This window comes from Siniperca chuatsi, linkage group LG17 (assembly GCF_020085105.1).
Source record: "Siniperca chuatsi isolate FFG_IHB_CAS linkage group LG17, ASM2008510v1, whole genome shotgun sequence".
Taxonomy (NCBI): domain Eukaryota; kingdom Metazoa; phylum Chordata; class Actinopteri; order Centrarchiformes; family Sinipercidae; genus Siniperca; species Siniperca chuatsi.
Genome location: NC_058058.1, coordinates 12,560,277 through 12,585,914, shown reverse-complemented (window position 1 = coordinate 12,585,914; position 25,638 = coordinate 12,560,277). Strand labels below are relative to the sequence as shown.

At 40.3% G+C, this 25,638-nt stretch overlaps 1 protein-coding gene across 1 annotated transcript in view; it reads right to left on the bottom strand.

Annotated features, from left to right (window-relative positions):
* The window catches only part of csmd3b (CUB and Sushi multiple domains 3b), a 359,142-nt gene extending 339,084 nt beyond the window's left edge, over positions 1-20,058 (bottom strand). The window contains exons 1-5 of the mRNA XM_044171541.1: positions 19,957-20,058; positions 13,465-13,535; positions 12,784-12,826; positions 12,165-12,612; positions 11,090-12,063 (exon numbers count right to left, since the gene is read on the bottom strand). Of these exons, the coding sequence (XP_044027476.1) occupies positions 11,090-11,339 (250 nt within the window). The 5' untranslated portion in view covers positions 11,340-12,063; positions 12,165-12,612; positions 12,784-12,826; positions 13,465-13,535; positions 19,957-20,058. The remainder of the gene's footprint in view (positions 1-11,089; positions 12,064-12,164; positions 12,613-12,783; positions 12,827-13,464; positions 13,536-19,956) is intronic.
* Positions 20,059-25,638: the final 5,580 nt, after the last annotated feature.

Below are 25,638 nucleotides of genomic sequence, written 5' to 3'. Positions count from 1 at the left end.
CAGCTCAATCTCTACGAGGCATCTGGGCATTGACTAGTACTTAAAATAGCCTTTTGCTTCCTTTGTTTGTTGGACTTACAGTAAATTACATCCAGAAGATTGCAGCAGCAAGGTGAAAATATCACTTGGCAAAGTGAGACTTGCTATGACACCGTATTACATGTGGCATTGGGCTTTTCTTGATTTGTTTACGACATTGCTACAGTATAATTCAAGAATGACAAAGTTAATACTGAACGATCGTTGAAAGGTTATGATGATGTTTAATATAATTCTGCTTTTATTCATTTCCCCCCAATCTTTCTTTATTTCTAAATTCTTAATCTGATACACCAAGATTTTATAATCTTTCTTTCCCTGTCCTGTCCTAGTATATAACATTGTAAATGAACTGCTATTTTGTTGCCCTTAGATTTTTAACATGTAATTGAAGATTTTTCTGGAGCACCTCATTCTGTAATTGTGTATAACTTTCTTGGAATGTGTTCATAAGCAAACAAATATATGGATATATGTTGTACCAATTAAACTTATTTTTCCTAAAATACTTCTTTAGGAACATTGGAAGGAGGACAGTGTCTCAACCAAAAATATGGTTATGGTTATTTCTATTAGTAACAAAATGGAGATTAAATTGTTTGCCATGCCTTTCAAGCCAAAAAGGCACTTAGCAACTGTTGTATTTTTTGTAAACCCACATAAAACCTAAAGGAACACTGGTATCAAATACAACAGGAACAAAGTGTATCACAGGAAGCTTGCCAAAGTAGAAAGCCATCTTTTAGCTTAATGATTATCTATATCATTTGCTGTGCCTGTGGTATTCACATGAACTTGCCTTATCAGAAAACAAATCCTAACAAATGATGAAGTTACACATAAGACTAGCAGGTTTGTTACGGGTGATGGGTTTAATCAGTTAAAAGACACCAAAATTAAAATTAAACCAAAATACAACACTGTAAGTGGGATGACAGATGTAAAAAGGTTGAAAAAAAGCTAACAATAGCTCAAAATGAGACTTGCAATGCAATTAAAACCATGAAATAGTGTATGCACATTCCAACATTATATCAGGTATGTAGGCAGAAAGGCAAAAACCAAGAATAACAACTGCAGGCTGAATACATACTCTCAAAAAGATTGATTGAGTACAGCTATGTGACCACAAATGTCCATAGAGATTTTACCCCATGTGTGAATCCCAGGTGAAGCCCTACCAACAATTACATCACCAGTAAAAATCTGATCAAATATTTGCAACACAAACCTCTGATATATCAGTTACATATATAAATCAATAGGCCGCAATCAAATTAGATTGCATTGAGTTAAATACGGCTTTCCTCTTCACTTCTTTTCAATCAGTGTCACTGAAAATCCAAGACAGACAATAATGACAAATATCTTCCAGAGAGACTAACACATTTTAACAAGGGGAGATGACAGAATGGGAGTATGCATGTTGCGGTGTCAGGTTTGGTTGAGGTTGTGTGATTAAGCATCTGCTCTCTGTCTGACCCAATGACCCTGAGCGAGAGAGGTAGGGAGACAGTGAGAGAGAGAGCAGAGTAGGGTCGGGGTGTGGGAGAAACAGACGGCCAGTGTCAAAGATCAAAACGTTTACTGTTGTCTACTGCAACACCCTGCTGAGCTTTTGTCTACGTGCTGGACAAAGGCCGCACGCCTTCACCTGCATGCAAACAAAAGTTTTTTACATGTCATCTACTTAAAAAATATTATAGTATTGTATTATATAGTATATAGTATTTATTATCTTATTAATTAATTTTCACTTGCTGACATTTGCTCTCTGTCTGTTTCTCCTTTTTTTTGCTCACAATTTGAAGTTAAACTAGGCTGTTTGGGCTTTGTGTGTGTCCATATGCAGTGCCCAAATTGGTTCCTATGAGTTATTTTTATAGAATGTGTGTGTATATGGTATATACACACACATTAGCTGTGACTGTAGCTGTCTTGGTTACCATCCCTGCCTGCCCCAAAGAAGTGTCCTCCTTTTTGGGGCATGCTGGTGGCCACCCAAGCATGAAAGCTTTTGAAAACAGCAATTTTAGTGAAGACTTGCACTAAATACTGGTGTAAAAATAGGACTTTTGCACTCTCAGTGCAATCGTTTGACTGCACAGTGTCTTTGGAGTAATTTTACTTCCAACTATAAAGGACCGGTTCTCTTTAAATTTAGCTGCCCCAAAATGAATCAGTGAGTGTCGTATAGGGATACATAGTTCAACAATGTTTTGACTGACATAAAGGTAAGTGGATAATGGAAAACTGAGGAGAGGAGAGGAGAGGAGAGGAGAGCAGAGCAGAGGAGGAGACATGTTAGGTAAGCAGGTGACAACAGTAGCCTCCAGCTGTGAACTGAGTGCACCCAGAAACAGCCTGACAGGGCCTGCTGGGGAAATGAGTCTTCTCTGCGAATGAAGCAGACAAGCACACACACGCACATGCACCCACACATACAGAAAGGCACCCTGTGCACGGAAAGACGCACACATATATAGACAGAATGAACAACAGTACAAAAAGGCTCCCAAGGCGCAAGACTCAGACAGGAAATACATCATCACTCAGGAAGGCATCACCTGCAGAGCTCTGAGACTCCCAGCCAATAAGACTGCAGGAGAAGGTGAGGGAGCGTATGCATGCAAGCACAACCGAATGATTATAATAATGATAATATTCCAAATACTTTCTTTCTTGCAAAGATTTAGACATGTTGTGACATGTCATGACAAAAGAAAAAAATCTATTTAAAGACAGATAGATGATTTAATAGCATAATAAGACAATAGACTATCCTCACGAGCATAGCAGCACGAGGTGATGAGCTAGTGGGATTGTGTGTGTGTTTAGATTGTGAGGTGTGTGTGATGTCGCTGACAGCCATGTTACTGTGGGTTTGGGGCACAAGGGCATACCTGTCATCACACACCCGGTCCAAACACACACACACACACACACGCACACAAAAAAACACCCGCTGTTGCTCTGTGTCTTTCTCTCCCTTCCAATACACAGTTGTGCCAGAAATACTATTATTTATTAAATTGGGAGAAACAAAATGAACATGTTTTGTTATATGAAGGTTATTAAATTCACCCTATAGGATTAAGTAAACCAAGTTTAGCACTTTAGATTCAAAAACATATGAACTTTAATCCATAATTGACGGTAATTAAAATTGTTGAGATTTTGGAGTTGAGATTTTTCTATCTGACAGCAAAGAATGTAGTTGGGTTCACAGAGGGTTCATTTGTCTAGCAAACTGACTAATCAAATTACCTTCACACGCGCGTGTGTGTGTGTGTGTCTACGTGTCTTGTGTATCTGTGAGTTGTGCAGTCTGTGTCTTTAGAGACCCGACTGTTCTTTATCACCACTTAATAAATATTCAAATAATTGGTCTTTTCCACAAACATAAGAATAATTACTGGAGAGATTGAATAATCAAAAATATCTACTGTAGCTGTTTAGTAATAAGTCCCTTAACACTCTGTGTTAATGTGTAGCTAATGCATGAAACTCACTTAACTGAGATGTTCTCACACCTACACTGACACAAATCATGTCTAACATTTATTTTTGTTAAAAATGGCTGCATGTTTTTTTGAATCTTATAAGCTAAACTTGCATATTACTAATGAGGGAACAAGAAAATCCTCAAAGTACATTTAAACAACATATTTGTGATATTAGAAGAAAGTAAACTGGTTTTAGGTATTTTAACTTCCTCTAAAACATTTTGGTTTTGGCCCATCTCTTTTCTTTGTGAAATGATTTCAATGTTCACATGGTCACCATAGCAACAATCGTGTTGCAAAAGTCATCAATACTACATTAGACCTCTGAGTAAAAGATATACCGCAACAAGCAGAGCAAAGAACCACAAGGATTAACAGTCGTATCTGTAAACTTGACTAATTGCAACAGAAACTGAGTGCTTGGTGAATTGTGTGATGATGGATCTAAAATAAAAGTTGAGTTAATGACGAGTTAAATTACAATGACAAATTACAATTTTTATCATATTCTAAACATTTTCAATGGGGATAGCATATCATTAGTAATGTAATTAATCAACGCTTTATATCTATTCATGAGTAAAGATTATCACTTCTGGTACATCATTTGAACATTGTTACCTACAACAATGTCCATACATCTGGGCATGCAGTACATCCATTCATTAGGAACTCACAGTTATCATTAGCCAACCCAAGGTGAAGATACAATTTAAAAAGATTACTGATGAATGATAACTTGTTAATCTAGATTGTATTCATGTTTAATTCATATGTTACAAATGTTTTGCTAGTAGGTTTTAAACATCTGTTAGAGTTTGAAAGGTTTTTTTGACAGTTTCTACGCTGACATTTAATGTGCACAAGCATTCAAGAGATGTTTTCAAGTCATATTAAAATTTGGTATTCCTAACCCTCTATAAAGATAATGTCACTTAATCTTTGGTTGCCATGTCTGTGGAGCTTGCATGACGAATACAGCCTGCTTAATCGATGATAATAAACAACCTCTTCTATGTCATTAAATTCTTTGCATTCCAATTAGACATCGCTGTGTTCTTCTTCTATTCCGCAGTATTTGTGTCATTTCAGTTCTGTTCTATTGTGGTGCTAGTCTTGCAGGAATTTCATGTCAGCTTCTGTATGTATTTTCCCCAGAGGGCAGCACACTGTCATTAAGGGCATCAGTATCTTCCTCGAAGACAGTCTGACAGGGACAGACTCTGGCTGTCACCGGGGATCGAACCTTTGACCAATACTGGTGTTTATGTGTCCATCCATCTATATATCCCATTTTACTCCAAGCTTCCATCTTAGATGAAATACCTCCTCCTATAGTGGCCATGTTGCCTGTTTCTTTACATAGATTAGAACACCTCAGTCACACACATACACACACACACACCAACACACCAACAGGGAGCACCAGCTGGATATGAGACTGTCTGTCTTTGTTAATTTCTTATCTGCCTCTCTCGTAACACATCAGAGACTGTGTGTGTGTCTGTCTCCTGTCCCGTTGCATGTGTGTGCATGCTAGTGTGTGTTTGCGGTCACACCCTCAGGGTAACACATGCTATCTTGGTGTTCCCAACATAATCATCTTTGAAATAATGAAGAGGCTATGGAAGACTGACAGATTGTGTGCAAGCGTGTGTGTGTGTGTGCGTGTGTGTCTGCGTACGTGAGAGAGAGACATGCAAAAAGCCTGTGTTCTTCAGAGACCTCATATCTCCCAAAAGTCACCTTCTGAGTAAATGAGAAACACAGTTGATTTTCCCACTTTGATGGGCCTTTAATCAGAACCTTGTTTCATATTTGGAGTGCTTCATAGTGATTTAAGCAATGAATTTGATTTGTGTGTGATTGCATTTAGTGGAATTTTGGATGAAATACACATCATATAGTTTCAGTGACAAAATACATTAGAGACACATTAGAGAAACACTTGCTAGAATTCCATCATTTCTTTACAGTAAGTCAATTGCAGTGTTATCTTTGCTGATGGCTCCTGCAGGAAGCCACCATGTCTTTGCATTCAATTATGATGAAGTATAATTATACTTATTACACTCATGACACCAGTCTGTAAATGCACATTTGCACAAGACCTTGGAGGAAAAGAACAATTGTATATAAAAATCGGTTATGGATCCTCAGGGCCCTGGAACAGCTGGAACAGCTAACTGGAGTGTGGTCTCTCGCTTTATTCCAATTTGCATGGCAAAATCATCACTGCTTTCAATTTAACAGCCTGTTCAATATGTGCAAGCTGATGTTTCTAAAATCATAGCAGGCAAACACAAATCTGAAATACAGTAAAGTAGATTTGGCTCGCTAGCAATTTAAAAACACACCACTTGGATGGCAATCTGTGTGCAGGAATTAAATATGTACCCTGTTTGTTGGCTAAGAGAGAAAAAACACATGAGAGATTAACAGAGCTGTACCCTGTGTCAACCCACCTATTACAACCAACACTTACAACAAACTTACTAAGGATAGGGAGGGAGGAGAGGGGAGAGGGGAAGAGGACAGGCAAGACTAATGGAGGATAGAAAAGAGAGAAAGAAAGGAGAGGAAGGAGGGAAGAGGAGAGGTGGCAGATGTGGGATGTGAGAAAGGTGGTGATTTCAAAATCACCATGAGTGAATGTTGGTAGGAGGAGGCAGGAGAGAAGAAGAATGAGTGATTAAGGATGGAGGAAGATGGATGGAGAGGAAAAAAACTTTAGTATGAAGCAGCCAAATATCAAGAATATGAATATACACAACAAAGCACATACTTGCTCACTATTCAACAGGAGAGTTCCCATACAGTGAGAAGTGAGAAAAGGGGAGAAGAGAGCACAAATTAAATAAAAGAAGGCATAGAGTGAGAACTGAAAGTGCAATGCCCTCTAATGTTGGAAAATATCCAAGGCTTCAGATTTATTAAAAAATATAAAGCAACACACCCTCACACTTGCTCCTAGGGTTAGGGGCAACCATTATCCCAATAATTACATTCATAGGCAACCATTAGGAAAATAAGCTTTGTGGGTAAATTAATGCTGCCCGGACAACCATCAAACAAAACAATCATATTGAAAATATCCAGAAAATGTTCACTGCCAATATATTTGGCAGCAAATATATTGGCATATGTATGACCTGAAATGTGGTCTCTGGTATCAAAGACAAATACACACCTTTACATTTCCTTTTTTCTATGTTACGTCATATTACATGACAGTAAAGCAAAGGAGGAGAGGAGAGGGGTTGAAATAGCAAGAAAAAACAAGTAATTACAAATTCACTGTATAGAGGTTGGAAATGCAGGAGAGGATTAGGTGAATGAAAGTCAAGAGGGACAGTACAAAATGAATAAAATATGTATGTATATGCATACAAAACACACCGACACCAAAAGTGGTGAGTGAGGTAGAGATAAAAGAATAGAAAAGTATGAGAGGACAGAGGTGAGAGGCTGTTAATATCAAAGCCCAGGGATGAATGTAGCTGAAATTCCAAATGTGAACTGGCTTTTGTTATGTCGGTACTGCACACTTATCCCCCCCACCCACACATGATGGTTTTACTCGAACCCCAGTCTTGCCTCCTCCCCATCTCCCCCCTTTTCTCTCTCTCTCTCTCTCTCTCTCTCTCTCTCAGTAAATTAAAAGTATTTATATGATCAAGAGGCTGACTCTGCGACAGACACATCTCCCTCCCTGAGAAACCAGCCTTAAGCCACAGGATTAAATGTGTGTTAGAGAGTCTGTGTTGCGCTAATGTTCAATGTGAGAGTGCTCGTCTGCCTCAGTGTGTGTATACAGTGTACTTATAGTCCAGAAGCACGTCTGTGTACAGTATGTGTGTATTTAACAGAGAAAGACAAAGAAAAATTGTGCAAAAAACGTACGCCTGCATTTTGCCTCCAAGCTAACCAATAAGTTTTATTATTAATTGTACGTAGAATACCAAATGATAATTGACAGCAGAGAATGATTACCACAATACTCAACCAGTAACTAATACAGATAAATGATTAGCAGCGGCACATTAATGGACAACATCAATCAATGACTTATAATCAGCATCAGTTGTAGGCCGTGCCAATCAATCTCTGATATCCAGTGATGGGTTGTAAAACCTGGTTGGAGGACCATTTCACTGCGCCTGACAGACTGTTCAATTTAACACTGATGACCAGCATTAAATTACTAGATGCTACCAGGGGATGATTGATAAATTTCAATTTAGCCATGTTGCAAGAACAAAGCACTACATTTCCATGGCTCATCAATATAAATTAAATTAGCTATTTTTAGCCCTCTGGGTTAATTACTTGGTCACATGCTGGAGACTAGCCTTCAGTAAAACTAGTTACAATTCCTCACCCTACCGATGACCAGAAATAGATTACCCGGCTGTCTAATTAATAATCATTGTTAGATGTTTGATCAGTGTTAAGAGTTTTACTGACGTTGTGCATTTCATCAGCACTCAATCAACGAACTGTGATAAGGTTAATCATAGAGATGGTGTTGAAAAGAATCTCAAACATAGATTTGTTGCAAAGGTGCAGGTTGCGAGGTTGGATGCAGCTCTCGTTTTGATTCTGACAAGCTGAATGTAGCCCAGAATACATTTAGGGTCTGGGAGACAGTGAAAAATGTGTGTGGGTTTTTCCTTCTGTGCATGTGCACATGTGCGATTTAGTATGTTTGGTGAGTAAATTAAGCCTCGGGAGCCACAGGACAAATCTGACAGACGAAAGGAAGAGAGGGAGCTGAGAGGAGAGACGAGAGCAAAGGAGAAGTGCTGAGCAGAGGAGAGGAAAACAGAGGGGCAGGAAACAGAAGAACGGGGAAAAGAGGAGAGGTGGAGTTAAGCTGAGCGGAGCAGCAGGGAGGAGGAGAGGAGAACAGATGAAACAGAGAAGAGGGAATCAAGGGAGAGAAGATGAGCAGAGGACAAGTGCAGCAATTTTTCAGAATGTGACTTAGTGGGAAACTTCATTTGAGGTGAATTTGTTGACATAAAGTTCAGCATTATGCTTTTCAAAATTACATTCTCACAAGGCATGCAAAAATATACAAAGAGTAACACTTTTATGATAACTGGTCAGATACACAGACAGGGTCCAAAGGAAGCTGGAGTGTTGAAACCTTTCATCAGCCCTCTCCAGGACTGTCCTCTTTTTATTGCACAAAGACTTTGTGGAAAACAGACTCCTCAACTAAAACCCAATATCACGACAAAAGATGTTACTACTCAGGAAATGGCACTGTATTCTTGTGTCAAATGTGTCAAGCAAGTTGCAAAATTTTTGTCCACTAGCTACAGCAGCGTGTGAATCCATTACCGCTTATTTCATTACTTTATCTTCTAGATTGGTTTTTAGAATAGAATTCCAGGCCCATACAATGATTGGTTACCTGCCAATGACTGGTAGAGTAGACTAATTCACCAGCCACAGCCAAAATGTAACAGCACTTGACTTGGTGGCTGGTTTTAATTTTCCAGCCTCTTTGTAAAGCCTTGGTCGCTAAAATGTCAGCATGGATCAAAGGGACTTTAATTACACATTTATTTTTATTCAGCATTTACTCTTTAAAAAAGGCTTTATTTGCTTGCATGCTTTGCCAACTTCTATATCTACCTTTGCTGTTTTATTTATCTTAAATTTGAATTTGCATTTAACTAAAACTATTCTTCAGCCAGCCTCGATTAGACCACATTTATTGCATGAGGAGTTTAAAAAAATATTTGATACTATGAGGCCTCTCACAAGCTAGACAGCCATGGTGAGATCAGTGCCAGGTTCTGTGCTCCAAAGAGTTTAAAATGAGAGCTTTTGTGCCTGAGGAAATACCACTGTTCTTGTCTTTGTTCGGTCAACACCCCACAAGTCACAATCTCTCATCTGTCCATCAGAGTGAACCATAAAAAAACTTTCCAAATAGGCTACAAAAGGCTGGAGATTCCTGATGGGTTTTTTTAGAGTGAGTACAGTCCTGCAGTCTGTGATGGTGCAAAGCCAGGTGTCTAGACGGTCCTGGTGTCGATGTGTTCAATCACTGTAGAAATCCATATTTCTGCTCAATCAGCCTACAGATGATCTCCCTACACTGGAGGATCATGCAGACTTTACAAATGGTACTCAATAGCTTCCACAGTAGTTGGCATTTTGAGGTTTCTTTTGACTTCTTGTACAATTTTCAAACTCAGTCTCCACCTGCTCACCAAATCTTAACCCACATTGTTTGTAAGTTTTCTGACAAAATCAGCCTGGATTGGTGTTGTCAGAAGCTCACAGACCTTGGCATGTATATTTAGTTAGAAACCAAGACCTGCTTGTGTCTTTGAACTTGATCTGTGTCTTTCTATTGTAAAATTTATTTTTCTGTTGTCTGTCACTCAATTATCTCTCTTTCCCTTCTCCATCTCCTAATTTCCTCTCCTTCTGCCTTACCTCCTCATAAGCCCATTTCTCCTTCCAATATCTCCCCTTGCCTACTCTTTCTCTACCTCCCTATCCATCTTATGCCTCCACGGAAGCCTCACCTGATGCAGCAATGGGTGTGTTTGCATGAGTGTATATATCTGCGTGTGTGTTCATACAGCATTTCTGAACGGAATCAGAAGAAACTAAAAATGGAAAGCAGAGGAAGACTAAGATGCAGACAGACAAAGAAAGCGGAAGAGAGTGTGCTATACTGTGAATATTTTAACATTTTATTTCACTCAAGAAGGAAAGGGGGGGCAGGGAAGAGTGTGTGTCTGTGGGGTGGGGGTGGGGGTAAAAAGTGTGAGAGAGAGAGATAAAGGGGGAGACACCACCATTATCTTTTTACTGATATACAGTAGAAAATGAATACATGGGCATGGTGGTAGAAATTTGAGAATAAAATGCTGTGTAAGGCTTGGGCCTCACTATAAACAAGTCACGTTCACACACACATGCATGCACCCACACACACTGAGACAAACACACTCCCGCACACACTTTGGTATAAGCAGCTCACGTTCTCTGCCACAGCCCAAGAGCTACCGCAAGAATATTTATTGGCTACCAGCTCAATGGCTGTATTGAAGAGAAGGATGGAGAGAGAGAGAGAGAGAGAGAGAGAGAGAGAGAGAGAGAGAGAGAGAGAGAGAGAGAGAGAGAGAACTAAAGCAAGCTGAAAATGAGGAAAGAGGGAAAGAGGCTGTTGCCGGTTCCATCCCTCTCCTTCTTTCCCTTCATCCTCCCTGTAAGCCAATTTCTATTTCTCCGCTTTCCTCCGCAACACACCATACATCCAGGCACGCACGCACTTCGCGCTCCCACATGCACGTCTCCCCTCTCACTCACACACATGCACAGACACTTCACAGACATCCTCACGCGCAAGCAGACACCCCCACTTTCTTATGACTGCAGTAGAAAAAAAACTCAGAACACAGTCTCACCCAAGCCGTTGGCTGTGCCCGCGTGCGTGAGGGCGTTTATGTCACTGCATGTGAGTGCGCTTATGTATGTGTTTGTGTGTGTGTGCGCGTGTCGCATCCCCTTACCTTGTGCGCGCGAGGAGAGCGAGCAGAGAACGAGACTCCACAGAAAACAGCGCATCACCGTCATTCCTCCGTCCGTCATCCTCTCGTCCATTCCTCGCATCCTCCTCTTCGTCGTCCCCCTCTTCATCCTCCTCTTTGCCGACGAGGGGTGCGCGAGACAGCGTTCCGTGCCGCTATTAGTAATATTATTAGCATCAATACATCTTCCGCGAGCCGAGCGCGAGCCCTCTAAGCTCTCACCGGGCCGCATGCTGCTTCACATCCAGAAAACGGAGAGAGGGAGAGAGAGAGAGAGAGAGAGAGAGAGAGAGAGAGAGAGAGAGAGAGAGAGAGAGAGAGAGAGAGAGAGAGAGAGAGAGAGAGGAGAGAGAGGAGACGCGTGCGTTTTCTTTGCCTCCTCCTTCTAACATAGACTAGATAAATCCTTCATATCCGAAAAACGACTTCAGTCAACATCCACAGGAGAGAAAAGCAGAGAGATCGAGGGGGGAGAAGGGACAGGCACACAGGTTGTCTCTCTGTCTTTAAATCCACTCTCCGCTGGGTTTGAGCGATGCTTGTCATCAATATCTCTATTCCGTCCCGTTCCCTTGCAAAAGAGTGATAGAGAGGGAGGGAGAGCTTCAAATCCACACTTCATCCGGGCTGTATCCCCTCTTCATTCTGAAATATCCCTCTTTCTATACAGGCTCTTCGGCTTTTCCTCCTCCTTATAAGCCTCTCCTCCCGTGTCGTTTTACAGTGTGTGTATCCTTTCGTTTCTCGCGTCTCTTAAAAAAAATGTGTTTCTGTTCCCCTTGGTGTCTCAAAAATGGACAGGGATATCTGATGTATTTCTTTTCTGGCCGGATAGAGCCTCTCCTCCGCGTCTTGACTCGTGCGTCTGTCAAACCTTCCTCTTTTTTTCCTCCTTTTCTTCTCGATCCTTTCCTCTCACAAACAACGGCGAAGAAAAGGTAGCATATTTACCCCTCCTGAAAGAAGAGAAATAAATCACTCTCTCATCATTCTCTCATTCATTTGACTTCTTTTCACATAAGCATCAACATCAGTTCATTCCTTTTAATTTCCTTACCAAACAAGCCAGAGCTTGCTGTTATGTTGAGACAGTCCTCCTTTAGTTTTCGCTGAAGTCCAACGAGGAAAAGATAATATGACAATCCCTCTTGTTGTCAGAAACCAGAGGAGACATGTATCATCCCCTCTGCTTGGTATACTTAGGTCTTTCCTCCCGGTGTAGCGGCTGGTGCGTCTCTTCCTTCTACCCGCGAGTACGGAGATGCTGCATTCAAGTGCTCCTCGTAAGATCCTGCTTCCATTCACGTGTTTTTGGACGGAAATAATAGCATAAAATGGACTTTCCGTTCAAAGTAGATTGTTGTTTGGGTGGATGTTGGTTTATTTTGAACATCAGGCTATGCAGAGGATACTCTGTGCATTCTTTGCGGTTGCAGCTGCTCAAAAAGGACAAAATGCAGGGGCGTCCACTGGCACTGAGGAATGGGTGCTTGCCAAAACTTTACCTACGGATGTCCATATTTGATCAAAACAAAGAGGAAAGACAAACAAAACAAGAAATCTAGTTGGAAGCCAAATTCAAATTAAAAGGAAATCATATTAAAGAGAAGGGAATGCTGCCCTATTACAGTGTAACATGATGTGGTGAGCTTTGCCCAATAGTCACATGGACCAACCAATAATGGCTTGCCGGTCATCACTCATTGCTCCACTTGTCCTCTGAAATGAAATCAATACAAGGAAGAGCTTTGAATTTGGTGGCACATGATCGCAGACACTTTAGTGTATCTATTGGTCCAGTGAAGTGACACTGTAGAGTTCGTGATGGCATCTAATTGATTTTCTAGCCAATACTTGTGTTCGTTTAGTAGCAGTACGATTCAATGCTGAATGCTACTTGCTACTGCTTTTGCTATGATATTAAGTCAGTCCCTAGTGTAAATGCACTACAACATTTTCAATTGAAATGCTAAAGTAGTTATCAAGTCAATAACAACAAAAAGCCAATGTGGTGATTTGAACTTAGTATGCTGTACAAATATAAGATTCCCCCGAACAGCCTGGGAAATGCATACTCTCATCATAACACAAGTGTGTTTCATCAGCTTGAGTTTGCCAGCTGACATTTTGATAGTTTAAGGCAAACAGAGTTTAATTTCTTTCTCAAAACAAGAACGAAGTTGTATTCATTGTCATAATATAACCAAAGTTAATATAGCTTCAATAAGTAGAGACATAAAATGGGCATGTTGATATCAATGCTTTCACAGTAAATGGTGGAAATTTGAGTTGTGTAAAGTTGATTTTAATTACTGAATGAACTGTCTACTTTTCACATAGGTCGATTTTTTATTTACCCTCGGAGGAAGCCATTGCTTCAGAACCCTTCTCCGACCATCCGTTTCTTGCTGCATGGCACGTGGTTTTCCTTCAAGGATATGAATGGGCCATGTTCAGACTCAGAGATGATGTTGAGGCCTTGAACTTGAGGCCATTTGAGTTAAGAGAGCTGGGAGCTAATGGGCGTAGTTTTTGGATAATGCAACCTAGCTGTTTGTAGAAAGGGTGAGTTTTAATTACTTTAACTTATAACTGCAATGCCATCACTGAGAAGGAAATAGTGGTTACACTGCTCTTTAGAGAGAGGAAGGTCATTTTAGGGAAACACATTACTGACAAACACTGGACATTGCTAAATATGAGCATCAAAAGAAATTAAAATCAACCTAAATTCCAAGTTAAATTGAACTTTTCTATGTATATTTGTCAACTTTTTTGGCATTAAATCGTTTAATTTGTTCCTTAGCTTTCAGTTTAACAGTATCTTATTTTGTTTATCTTTATCTGATAATCAAATGTTACTAGATCCAGTGAAGTTAATTCCAAGCTGAGACATGCACACACACACACACACACACACACCAGACCAACAGCACTAAGGATTTATTAATTAAATAAATAATGAAATAATTGAAAAACTATGTACTGCTGTCACAAAAACAATATATATACAATATACTTTGCCAGACAAACCCAAACACTTAAATTTGAAAAAAGGAAAGAAAATCACCATATTCAATATCACTTTTGATAGAAATACAAATTAAGTTAAATGTCAGGAGGCTTTCCTGAAGTAGTCTCATCACTAAACAGCCCCAAGGAAAATCTGCAAAACTCATTTGGGAAACCAGTCATATTATTGGTCAATTTCATTCCCATATCATAATCAAAGTATTCAATTAACGACAGGGCTTCTGATTTCCTGACCATTCATTCTCAGTCTGACTGGAGCTTCAGTGTAATCTACAGTGTGTGTGTGTGTGTGTGTGCGTGCGTGTGTGTGTGTGTGTGTGTGTGTGTGTGTGTGTGTTGAAGGGTCATGAGGACAATGTATATGTGTTTGTCTGAAATCAGTTAAGGGAATTTCTGTAAGGTGGAGGAATATCCTTACCGGTGTAAGCTATATAAATGTACCTGTGTGAGGGTTAATAAGAATATGTGTGGGTGAGTGTCCTTGTGTTCCTGTGTGTGTGTGTGTGTGTGTGTGTGTGTGTGTGTGTGTGTGTGTGTGTGTGTGTGTGTGTGTGTGTGTGTGTGAAATCTGCTCCCACACGTTCCCTTAAAGCACTCTTCTGCCATCTACAGGCACATTCTCTCTCCCTTCTTCTCCCTCCCTCATTCTCCATATCACAAACCTTGTGTTAATCATTCTGGCATCTTCAAAATGTTCATTGCACAACTTCAGAGTGTGCATGCTGTCCATACTGTCAGTGTGTTCCTAACTGCATGTGTATCTCAAATCCTCTGTGCGCAGATTTGTGGGCCCTACGTCGGCTGTATGTCTTCTGTGTTGCTTTCAGAAATCAATAAGCCATGTGTGAGGTTAGTGTCCTGAAAGAGAGACAAGAAGAGAAAAAACAAGAGAGGAGAGTGGATGGAAGAGGGGGAGCTAAAAAGGAGAGGATGGAGGGAGGGGTGTGAGGTAGGAGATATAGAAGGGTGTGAAGAGGAAAGCAGCAGGAGTAAGAAGAAGAATATAGGATAAGAGAAAGAGAGGGACCCGAGAGAGAATGAAAGGAGCAAAGAGAAGAAAGAAGGCAATAAAACAAGATAAAAATGAGGAGAGAGAGAAAGAAGGAAAAGAGGGAGAATGAGTTGAAGAGATGTAAGGGTAGGAGATGAGGCAAGGAAAGTGGGAGGAAAGAGAAAAAAGGAAGGAAAACAGAGGGAGGGAGACAGAAAAAAGGGGGAAGGGAAAATGGGGAGGTACAAGATGTAAAACATTCAGGCTAGAGAATTGTAGATAGAGAGTGAAGGGAGGGAGGAGGGCTGAGGAGGGCATGAGGGTCTGTGCCTAAAAAATAAACTGTATATATGAAATGCATGTGTGAGAGGGAGAAAGAGAGAGGAGGGGAAAGAGAGAGAAGAGGAGAAAGAGACAGGGAGAGAGAAAATGAGAAGGAATGAAATGGTCGAGCTGGAGAGTGCTGGAGAGTGTTGCATGAATAATCCACTTTTCTGAATGGTTCTTTGCAGTCGCCCCAAAAAGTAGACATACTGAACAGTCAGATGTAATGTATTCCAGCATGTCCTAGAAACCCAGAAAACTAAGGTTCACATTACATACTTTATTTATTCTACTGTATATTAAGCCTTATCCAGAGCAGCTTACATATTACAAACAGGTAGAGGCATCAGTGTCTTGTTCTGTCAACAACAAGTAATGTTGTTGACAGAACTGCACCTGTCAACTTGTCCCCTATTATCCCTGTTGGATCCTTACAGAATGGTACCACTGGTTCAAACGAGGTTACATATATGATTGTTAGATTTCCAAAAACCTATTTGTGTCCATTAGTGTACAATTGTTCTGATTGCAGCAGTTTGTTTTTTATGATTTGAGATGACACATCCCATCTCTTTGGATCTTGAAGCCAACAGCTGACAAGTGTGTAAATAAATCGGCAATTTCGTCTCTATATACAATCCTTATTGTTGTAATTGTGGATGGCACAACAGAACACGGCAAATCTTTTAACAACCCATTTACACAGATTGTGATTATTATTGTATTGTGTTTGTCGTATCCGTGAGTTCTCCTGAAACAAGAGCGCACAGTGCAGCAGGCAAAACTTAAAGGGAATTCAATAGTAACCTACAAGAAAGAGCAGCACTGTCCTTCTGTTTCCATGCAATGACAATTGTATTTTCAGTCAAACACCTTTTTGAAAAAGCTAGCAGAGACATTGGCAGCAAGAATTGAGGGACATTTTAGCACTAATACCAGACACTGTCAGGTGAAGTGTCATTGAATTGTTTTGATTCTATAATTATGAACTGCTGATTCATAATCTGAGACTGATTTTAACTGTTGGACTTATGTATAGCCTTACCTTACCTTGTGCACTAAACCAGCTAAACTTCGAATAAAGACAACGTCAAAAAGCTAAAGTGTTTATAACTGTTCCAAATGGCTGTACTCGAATGCGGGGTGAAAGGCCTGCCATCATGGAGAGGGGGTGATAAAAGTGACAGTAGTTATGTGACGAATGAAAAAAGGGCATAAGGAAAAGTTCAAATCCTGCCTACTCTCTAACCTTCAGACACTGGCAATTGCTGCGTTATGAGCAAGTGGGAACATCCAGGTCTGAAAGGTGAAGCCAATGCGGAAGTGCCTTAAACCTGTATTCTTTCTAATGGCCAGCAGGGAGCGACTCCACTGGTTGTAAACTGTACAAAAGTGACTGAGAAAATGACCCTACTTCTCACTCGATTTATTACCTCAGTAAACACTTTCCTAATGAGTTTATTGCTAATTTCTTCAATACAGCATGATGTTCATTTTGTAAATTATGGTCCCATTTGGAATAAAATAGACAATAGAGCAGGTTATGATTTAGGGCGTGGCTAAAGCACAAGTCGCCACCACAGAGACCTGTCGATCAGGATAGAGGCGTAGCAATGCGTATCCCTCCCCAGCTCCACCATCTCGTCCAAATATGGTCACTTCTGGTTACAAAAAGCCAAGATGGCGACAGCCAAAATACCAAACTTGAGGCTTCAAAACGGGGAAAGAGTTCATGAATTGCAGATTGTTGGTTTCAGAAAGTTACAGTAATTTTCACATGCAACCCCCAATTCTGATGTCGGAAAGGTGTGGAGTTTCAGACCCTGTTCTACCATCTGACAAGCACTTCTGTTGAACCATTCTGACTCCTTAAAGACTGGACACCCATTCAACAGAACCATAATCTATTTTCCGAATGTTGTTCTCTTCACACCAGAATATTACACACACTATATCTCTCAATTCTTCTTCTCTTTTAACCGACCCATCAGTCAAGTATGATGTAGTTAAAACAACAGGCGAGAGAAAGGCATTCAGGTAGTTGCCTCACACAGATTTCACATACTGCTGAATGCTAAAATCCCACTGTTCACAGTGACAGGATCCATGATTTGTCGCAAGTATCAAGCATATTTGATACGAAGGGGACTCCCTACAGATTCAGTAGTTATGCTCGAGAACAGCAGGGCAGCAACATCCTCACAGCAGGGTGGCAACAAGACCCTGTCAGATGTGTATTCTGAGTATTTGACTTGAGCCCTTCTGGGACTGGCATAAAGCGGTCATGTCTGTATATGAGCAGGCGGCTTAACTGCGTAAAATAAAAATCTCATTTTGTAAGAAGTTTTGTGAAGAGCAGCATCCAAGCAAAACAAAAGGGACGGATTTATTTATTTTTTGTCAGTAGAGGATGGTCCCTCAATGGGATATCCACTAATGAGGTAATTGACTAACGAGATATCCAATCAGGAGCCACAGTGCCTGAGGGCGGGAAGGTGGCTGCTGTCGACATAATCGAGTAATTCCCATTTTGCAGACACACACAGGCATTTATGCCCACACACTATACCACAGAGAGAATATTTGTTCATTACCAGCTGCCTGTGTACAAGCAATGTTGCTTGTGGGGTGTGAATGGAGAGAGACAGATTGTATATGACTGCGTGAATGTGTGTGTCTCTCTGTGTGGAAGGGGGCAATGTACAACAAGCGGCAGCATCATTGACTTTACAACAAGGTGCCAGTGGCTATTGCAAGCAGACACAACCCCACACAGAAACACACACTCACACACACCAGGGTTAGGCTCTGATTAGTTTCACACATGGCAGACAACATCAGCAGTGTTACCCTCAATTATTGTGAGGATAGATACAGATGCCATCTGACTGAAAAGAGGAAGAGGGGAGGAATGGCATTACTGTCAGTGTCCTGCAGAAACCCTGTATGTGCAACGGTCAGCCACTGGTGATATGGGGTTTCTCTGACTCCTTGACAACATATTCTATATTGTGATCATGTTGAGTTGAAGGCTACAATAGTGCTTTACGTGCTAAGTAAATCCCATGACTGATGAAAATATAGCCGCATTTTTCTTAATTTCTGAAAAGTTGACTTTGGTGATTTCACTGCTGTCAGACCTCCCAGATGTGATGCAGGAACCTTGTATGTCAGAACAAGAAAAGTTTCTAAAATTAAGTACAACTGATGTCTGCAGCTGTATACCGATTTACAATTAATAATTGAAGGCCTAGTTTGGTAAACATGACAAACATTGTAATTTATTAAATACAAAAATACAGACAATGGTTAAACTGGAGATATTTACTCTATAATAGGAATTTCTTTTGCACTGTAAGTTGAAGAGCCAGGAATATTCTTGATACTTCAATACGGTTCTTTACCTTCTTTACTTCCATTGATGTTGTGCTCAAGTGACATTTATCTAGCTAAGTGTTTCAATTCATAAGAGAAGAATGTTTTGTCACCAGTGACAGAGAAAACATGAATTTTGGAGTACTAAACAGTTCAGACAAGTCTGGGAGCAATCCTGGTGATATTATTGCACATCGAAGCGAGATACTGATGTGGCGTCTGGTTTTTAAGGGGTGAAGCGGACGTGGCCCCCAGCAACCACTTCCCATTACTTTCAGAGAGTGGTGATTTGGATGTAATCTACTGCACTCCATTGCACCATGTATGTGTGTGTGATCATAGGTGTTTTGTGTGTAATCTCTAATAAAGCAGTGATGGACTGTGGTGTGCAGCCATTTTGAGTGAGATGGACTGAATCTAAGTATTGTACTGCCTGCTCTGTTACTCTCGTGCTCACTCTGTCTCTAACCCTCTCTCTCTCTCTCTCTCACTGCTTTACTCTTTTTTTTCAGTCTCACACACTGCCTGCAGGAAAGGAGGAATCTTCTAAAACGGTAATTTATCTACATCTCATTCCCTCTTTTCACTACCTCTTTCCTCTCTACACTATCAGAGCAGGACACACACACACACAGTTTTTGGATTGTAAATCCAGCCCCAACTGAGAAGCTGTCACCAGCCACACCTGATAAATAAGGAGCTCTTGTTAGTGTGTGCATGTGCGAGTATGTCGACTATGTGTGGGTATGTGTGTTTGGGATGGAGGGGGGTCGAATTTACGGCTTTCAGTTTAATGAAGTGAACACTGAGGTCACACAAAGAAAATCATCAAAGGAGAGAGACAGGGGGATGAACACAGTGGAATACAAGCATGTCCATCCATTATGCCAAGTCGAAAAGGGAAAAGAGGAGACTTATGTGCTTATGATTCTGTCATGTTAGAATTAAAGTCCAAACTTCAGAATTCAGTATGTCAATGTCAATGTAATTATTAGCAATCATCCAATCTTTGAATTAATCTGATTAAAGAATGATCTCAACATACACATGATACGTGAAGAAAAACAAGCATAGTCTGAGTTGACTCGAAGGTCCAAATCCCAAGCATGAATATTTACGAGATTACCTGTAGACTGAGGAGATTCATTATACACACATGAAGGCTCATCAGCTGTTTCTTTGCTTTAGCGTCCTTGAATGTGTCATGCAGCAGCTCTGCAAATCAGACCCATTGTGCCCTGAGAACCATATCACTGTCCATTCTGCCCTTCCAAGAACTTTTAGCTCCAATCAAATAACAATGACATGTTGAGATGACCAGCATTCTAAAGATCAACAGACACGGGACAAGTTACCTAGCAACAGCCATGGTGCAAGCTTAGAGCTAATATGCTGCTGCTGAAAACTGGAAAGCATATTAACTACAGCTCTGGTATGGAATGTGTCACAAGGGGTTTGCTGAACGGGTGCATTTTTAGCTTTTTTGAAACACCTAATAATGACATTTTTCAAAGAGGTGTTGTATTTATCATAAATAACTTTTTAATGAAATGAGAGTGAAAGGAGTATGCCTATCAGGCTGTGCAGGTTAGATGAGAGAGTGCTTTATTAGACTCTGGGTTTTTTGCCAGTAACGGGGTTAGGTAGGGTGGGATATTATCTCAATTCTTGTTTGACTTGTATATAGAAGACTTGTGAATATAGAAAGTAGTTAAATGCTTGTTAAGCTTGTTAAACAGGCTGTGTTTCTCAATCTTTTTTTGTACACAGATAGTTAGAATTTTTTCAGATATTACAGATGTCGAGTACATGTTCCCAACATGGTCCTTTGACATGTGACTTAACACCACAGTTATATTATAATTAGATGTAAAGAGGATAGAAAAATAAACTTTCCTGAGTTACATTGGTCACCTTTTTACAAATGACTCGATGGGATGATATTTATTGACAGCGATGATAAAAATACAGTATATGCTCAGTGTAACACACTTGTTTGTACATTTGTTTGTACATGTGCTCAACTGATGTTAAAATCTCACTGTTCAGGGATTACTGTGCCCCCCTGCACAGCTATCAGGTAGGTATAAAAAGAGCAGCAGGCAGGGACTTACAGCTGCTTACACTGATGCCATGAGGATGTTTTTGTCTGTGTGCAAAGATCTTACATTGCAACTCTTATGACTGTCAGCATAAATGTACCCATATGTCAGGCAGTGATAAGGAACCTTGTAAAGGACAGCCTAACTGAAGCACTGGTGAATCCTACCAAAAGCTGCTCATGTTGAGAGGTGGTGAGTTTCTTTGTACTTTTAAGAGTGAGTGATTTTGATTAGTTTTCAGTTGTAGTGTTTTTATTGTGATGTGCATGTATGTGAAATTGTTGTTTGAAATGTTATTTTTTAAGTTTTCTATTTATTAGATTTCTTATATGGACCTGGGATTAAATTATTACCCAGCAGATCAAATATATATATATATACACACACTCTAAATTTGCACCCATTGGATCAAAATAATATATCCAGTCTCTTAATAAACATCATACAAAGCATTGTTTTATCACCAAGGGAAGCAAATCAGCAAATCCCTGCTGCTGCCCCTAAATCATGTTTTCTCATGATTTGGTGTAAAACCATGAGAATCATTTTTCTTACAGTTTCTGCTGTTCTATAAACATTACTTCCACAGATCTGCATTTGGTACTTGAAATATCTTGTCTTCCATGTACTGTAAGCTCTACTCAAAACTCAGAAACTGAAAAAAGATGCACTGTTTTGCAGATCCAAATAGTACTCCATAAAAATCACAAAAAAAGATTTCCAGTGTTACTGAGCACTGATTTGACACCTGCTGTCACATATATTTTACATTATGTTATGCTGTACTGTTAGAGAGCACATCATCAAGTGAAGGACAGTATGCATTGAATTGTTCTCCACAAAGTCCTATTGTATCTGTGTCAGGGACTTATGAGAATTATCTGGGGAGGGAAACAGAATAGATGAAGTGTCAGAGCGGTGGAGTGGTCGAGACTGTGACAGACAGAAAAGGAACAGCTAGGCAAAAGAGCAACAAAGTCAGTGAGAAACAAAAAGAGGCAGGTGCTCAGTGTTGAGTGCCTTTGTTGGACAGCAACGTCAACCTGCTAATGCCAGAGTACACATAATTGATCTAATTATCTCACAACAGCACACTTCTCACAGTCTGAATAAAACTAATTCACATTCACATTTAGAAATACAATCATAATCAAATGTAATCAAAGCCTTTCCAATCATTTTTAAATGAATGTAAAATGTGCAAGATTGAGTCTGTGTGTGTATGTGCTGTCATGATAGAGAGAGACAAAGAGAGAGTGCAGTAAGCACAGGTGTAATCATGTAAGTTCCATATTTTAGATTTATGTATTTCAGAACTTTAAAGCTTCTCCTGAGGACACTGCTGGGACCCAGGTTGAGGAGCCTTAAGACATTGTGCTACAATGTTCACAAACACTCAATATAGAAGTCTCAAAGTCAAGATTTTGCATGCTGTTATGCAAGCCACCACTCAATGCACCATTCTAAACTCCAAAGAAACATCTTCACCTCAGGTTCAGGGTTTAAAAAGCAGAAAGAAAGCCAGAGAGTGTAATAAATAGGATGTTAGATGGCTACATAAAAAACTTTAGCTGACGTTTTGTTCCTTACTTCAATTCATAGTATTTTTCAAGGGTCATATCACTGGAGGAGAATGAAGGTCTGGGGTGACAGTATTATGATCACATGGGCAGGGTGACCTAGTGGTTTGAGGTACCATCCAATTACTGAAAGGTCACAGAAAAAGCCCCTAAGTGTCCATCAATAACCATGTATCATGTCAAATAGTCCTTGAGACAGACCTTGAATGCCTGCCTGCTCAATCAGTTATATATATATTGTGTATATTAAAGGGATAGTTTGGGTTTTTTGAAGTGGGGCTGTTTGAGATACTTATCCATAGTCAGTGTATTACCTGCAGCAGATGGCAGTCGGTAGTCCCCAATTTGGAGAAGCAGAGAGTTGTAGCGGCACGGATGCTAAGCAATGTACTGCTGTGGACAGGGTCAGCAGCAAAACATATTTCAACCACCTCAGCCACTATCTATTCCATCCCCGCCTCCAAAGTCTCAAAAGTCAACTTGACGAGCGAGCGAGCGTTGAGTAGTTGCCAGCGCGTCGGGAGGGTCGAACTCAAGTTCGTCACAGCCCGGTACTCGTGGGATCCCATTTGTACAAGCGGAGCAGAAATGCTCCCTCGGGAGGATGGTTTTCTGCTTGCGGATACCGTTCTGGTCGTTCATATCATGTGTACGCACCTGGCTTTTATGTGCACGGGTTTTGAGACTAATTAAATGCCATAAAGCTGTCATTGTTGAACGCAGGCTCTTACATTCATCAAGTATGGCTACATTTGCAAGAAATAAGTGTTTGATGTCTCACTTACAGAGCTAGAAGGGTTGCTTATCTTAAGTGCACCTTTAGATAGCTGGTCAGCATAGCGATAATGTGCCACTCAGCAAGAGCCCCCTTCAGCCCTGTGAAAATGAAGATAGCTTCCTAGTTTCAGAATCACTTAGTAAAACCAGAGAAATTACATCTTAGCAGCTAGACACTGTCTCAGGCACTTAAAATGCAGAGTATAGAGCAAATGATCTGAGTTTGAGATTGCCAACAACATGAAAACAAGAAAGACAGTAACATCATTACATTTTGTGCTTTTTTTGGTCCTTAAACTCTGAGCAATAAATCAGACCCATATCTAAAGAAATATGAAATAAAACAACATTACATTTTTGCAGTTATACATTCTACTATTTATACTCTAATATAAATACATTTTTTATGATTAGTGGATTTACAAATAACCAGTATAATTAGCTGCCTTTTTCAAATTTGTCAGAAGCTCTCAACTTCATTAAAAAGGACAATAGAGAAGGGGGGTGTATAAGGATGCAATCAGGCATGTTTGGATATTGGTTGGGTATGTTCAAGGAGAGAAAATGAATGTTGGGAAGGAGAGAGGTGAGAGGGAGTAAAGGATGGAGCAGAAGACTGAAGAGAAAAAGATAGATGGATGAGGTGAGTCTCCCACTGAAAGGTCAGCTGTTCCAGCTGCAGTTAATGTTTTACCTTTTATCTTCTGAGACAGAAGCCAGACAGAGGCACGATGACAGAAACCAGATTTTACCAGGTATCTTTTAATAAAACCGCTGGTATTAATGTGGAGGGACATCTGTGGGGAATGAAGTCAATTAGTCCCAAATGATGCTGGAGCCAAACATGCCCTTCCTCTCTTTTCCTCCTCTTCGAACGCTCTGTCTTCTGTTTACATGTGTACAAACTGTAGAGAAACTGTGCCATCTCTTTCTCAGGTTTCGCTCCAGTTTGTTCACTTTTGCTTAAGAGATTGTGCTGTTATTTTATATTGGTTTAAGTGGTACATTTGATGTACTTTATGGCCTCTCACAGACTAGTGGGAATGGAGGATGTGTGGTGTGCACCTGCTACATGAGAGGTGTTAAAAGCAGCTGACAAACAGCAAGGCAACAGCTAGTGGTATTTTAGAGCAGTGAGTGTTGGCTGAAAATGTAACTGCTCCAGCTTTAAGAGTTGTTATGTCTCATGCCCACTGTTAACTGAAGACAAAGGTTTGGCTAGAGAACTCTCCTGTTTCTGTCATGTAACCAGCGCACTCCATCTGACTTTACTCAGGTGTGAAATCCCAGACCTAGAGCTGAAATCTAGACCAAGTGCAGAAAAATTATGTAACATCTGGTGCCGCATTTGTGAAGTTGTTTCACCTTATTCTTGTTGGTGTCTAGTGACTGACAGTTGCAGAAGAAGTATTCAGATATTAAAGTGATAAAATAAGATGCTTCCTGGATCCGCTACCAAACATCAGTGACTGAAGCAAGTAGTAGAATAATTAGCCAAATTATAGTAAAATGGGTACCTTTTGGAACACACTGAGCAGAGAAGTCAATTATGCTTACATAGAGCACAAGATACAAACAAAACTGTGCTCATGGTGGTGTGGTGTAAATAATACAATATGTTCTTGTACCTAGCCTCACACAAAGTCAAATAACTAAACTGGACTTATCCATTGCCTCTCATGAATTGAAAAACTGGAGAAAATAAAATGCATTGTCCCAGGGGTCAAGGGCTTACCAGTAGAATTCTTCAAAAGCTCCGTGGAAGCACTGGACAGACCTGGCATGACGTGTGGCATGAGTGTACTCAGTGTTCCCATCTGAGGAGATGGAGAACAGTGACTTTGGTTTTGTGAGGATTTTAAAATGTACTCTACAAGTCTACCTTGCCGTAGTCTCATGTCAGACCTTTGGTCTTTCAGGTCAACATAAAACAGAGTGTATAAATACCTGTTCAGCATGTTGACTTCTTTTGGGTTTGGGGACAAATATGTCTCTGGGATGAATTATTGAATGCTGGAGCATCATGTCTATTTAAGGTAAGTGGGAGGCTAAGTAGGTCTGTTCAGGTGGGGTAAAGCATCAGGAAGGATGTCTACTTAAAGTACACTTCTAGAGTACAAACAGTTGCAAAGTTAGAGGGATATAACAGTGCTAGATATTCCAATGGGACTACAGTTTTTGGGGGTGCACAGATGTTTAGAGGGTGGGATCTAAAAGAAATAGAGGGATTATCATTGGATTCCAAACTGATGAAATGGAAGTGGCTGCTTTCTAAGATGTCATAGAGAGGATGGGTGCAGATTATTAATAATCTGGCAGCATCATCACTGTTGCACCAGCTGGCTGTTT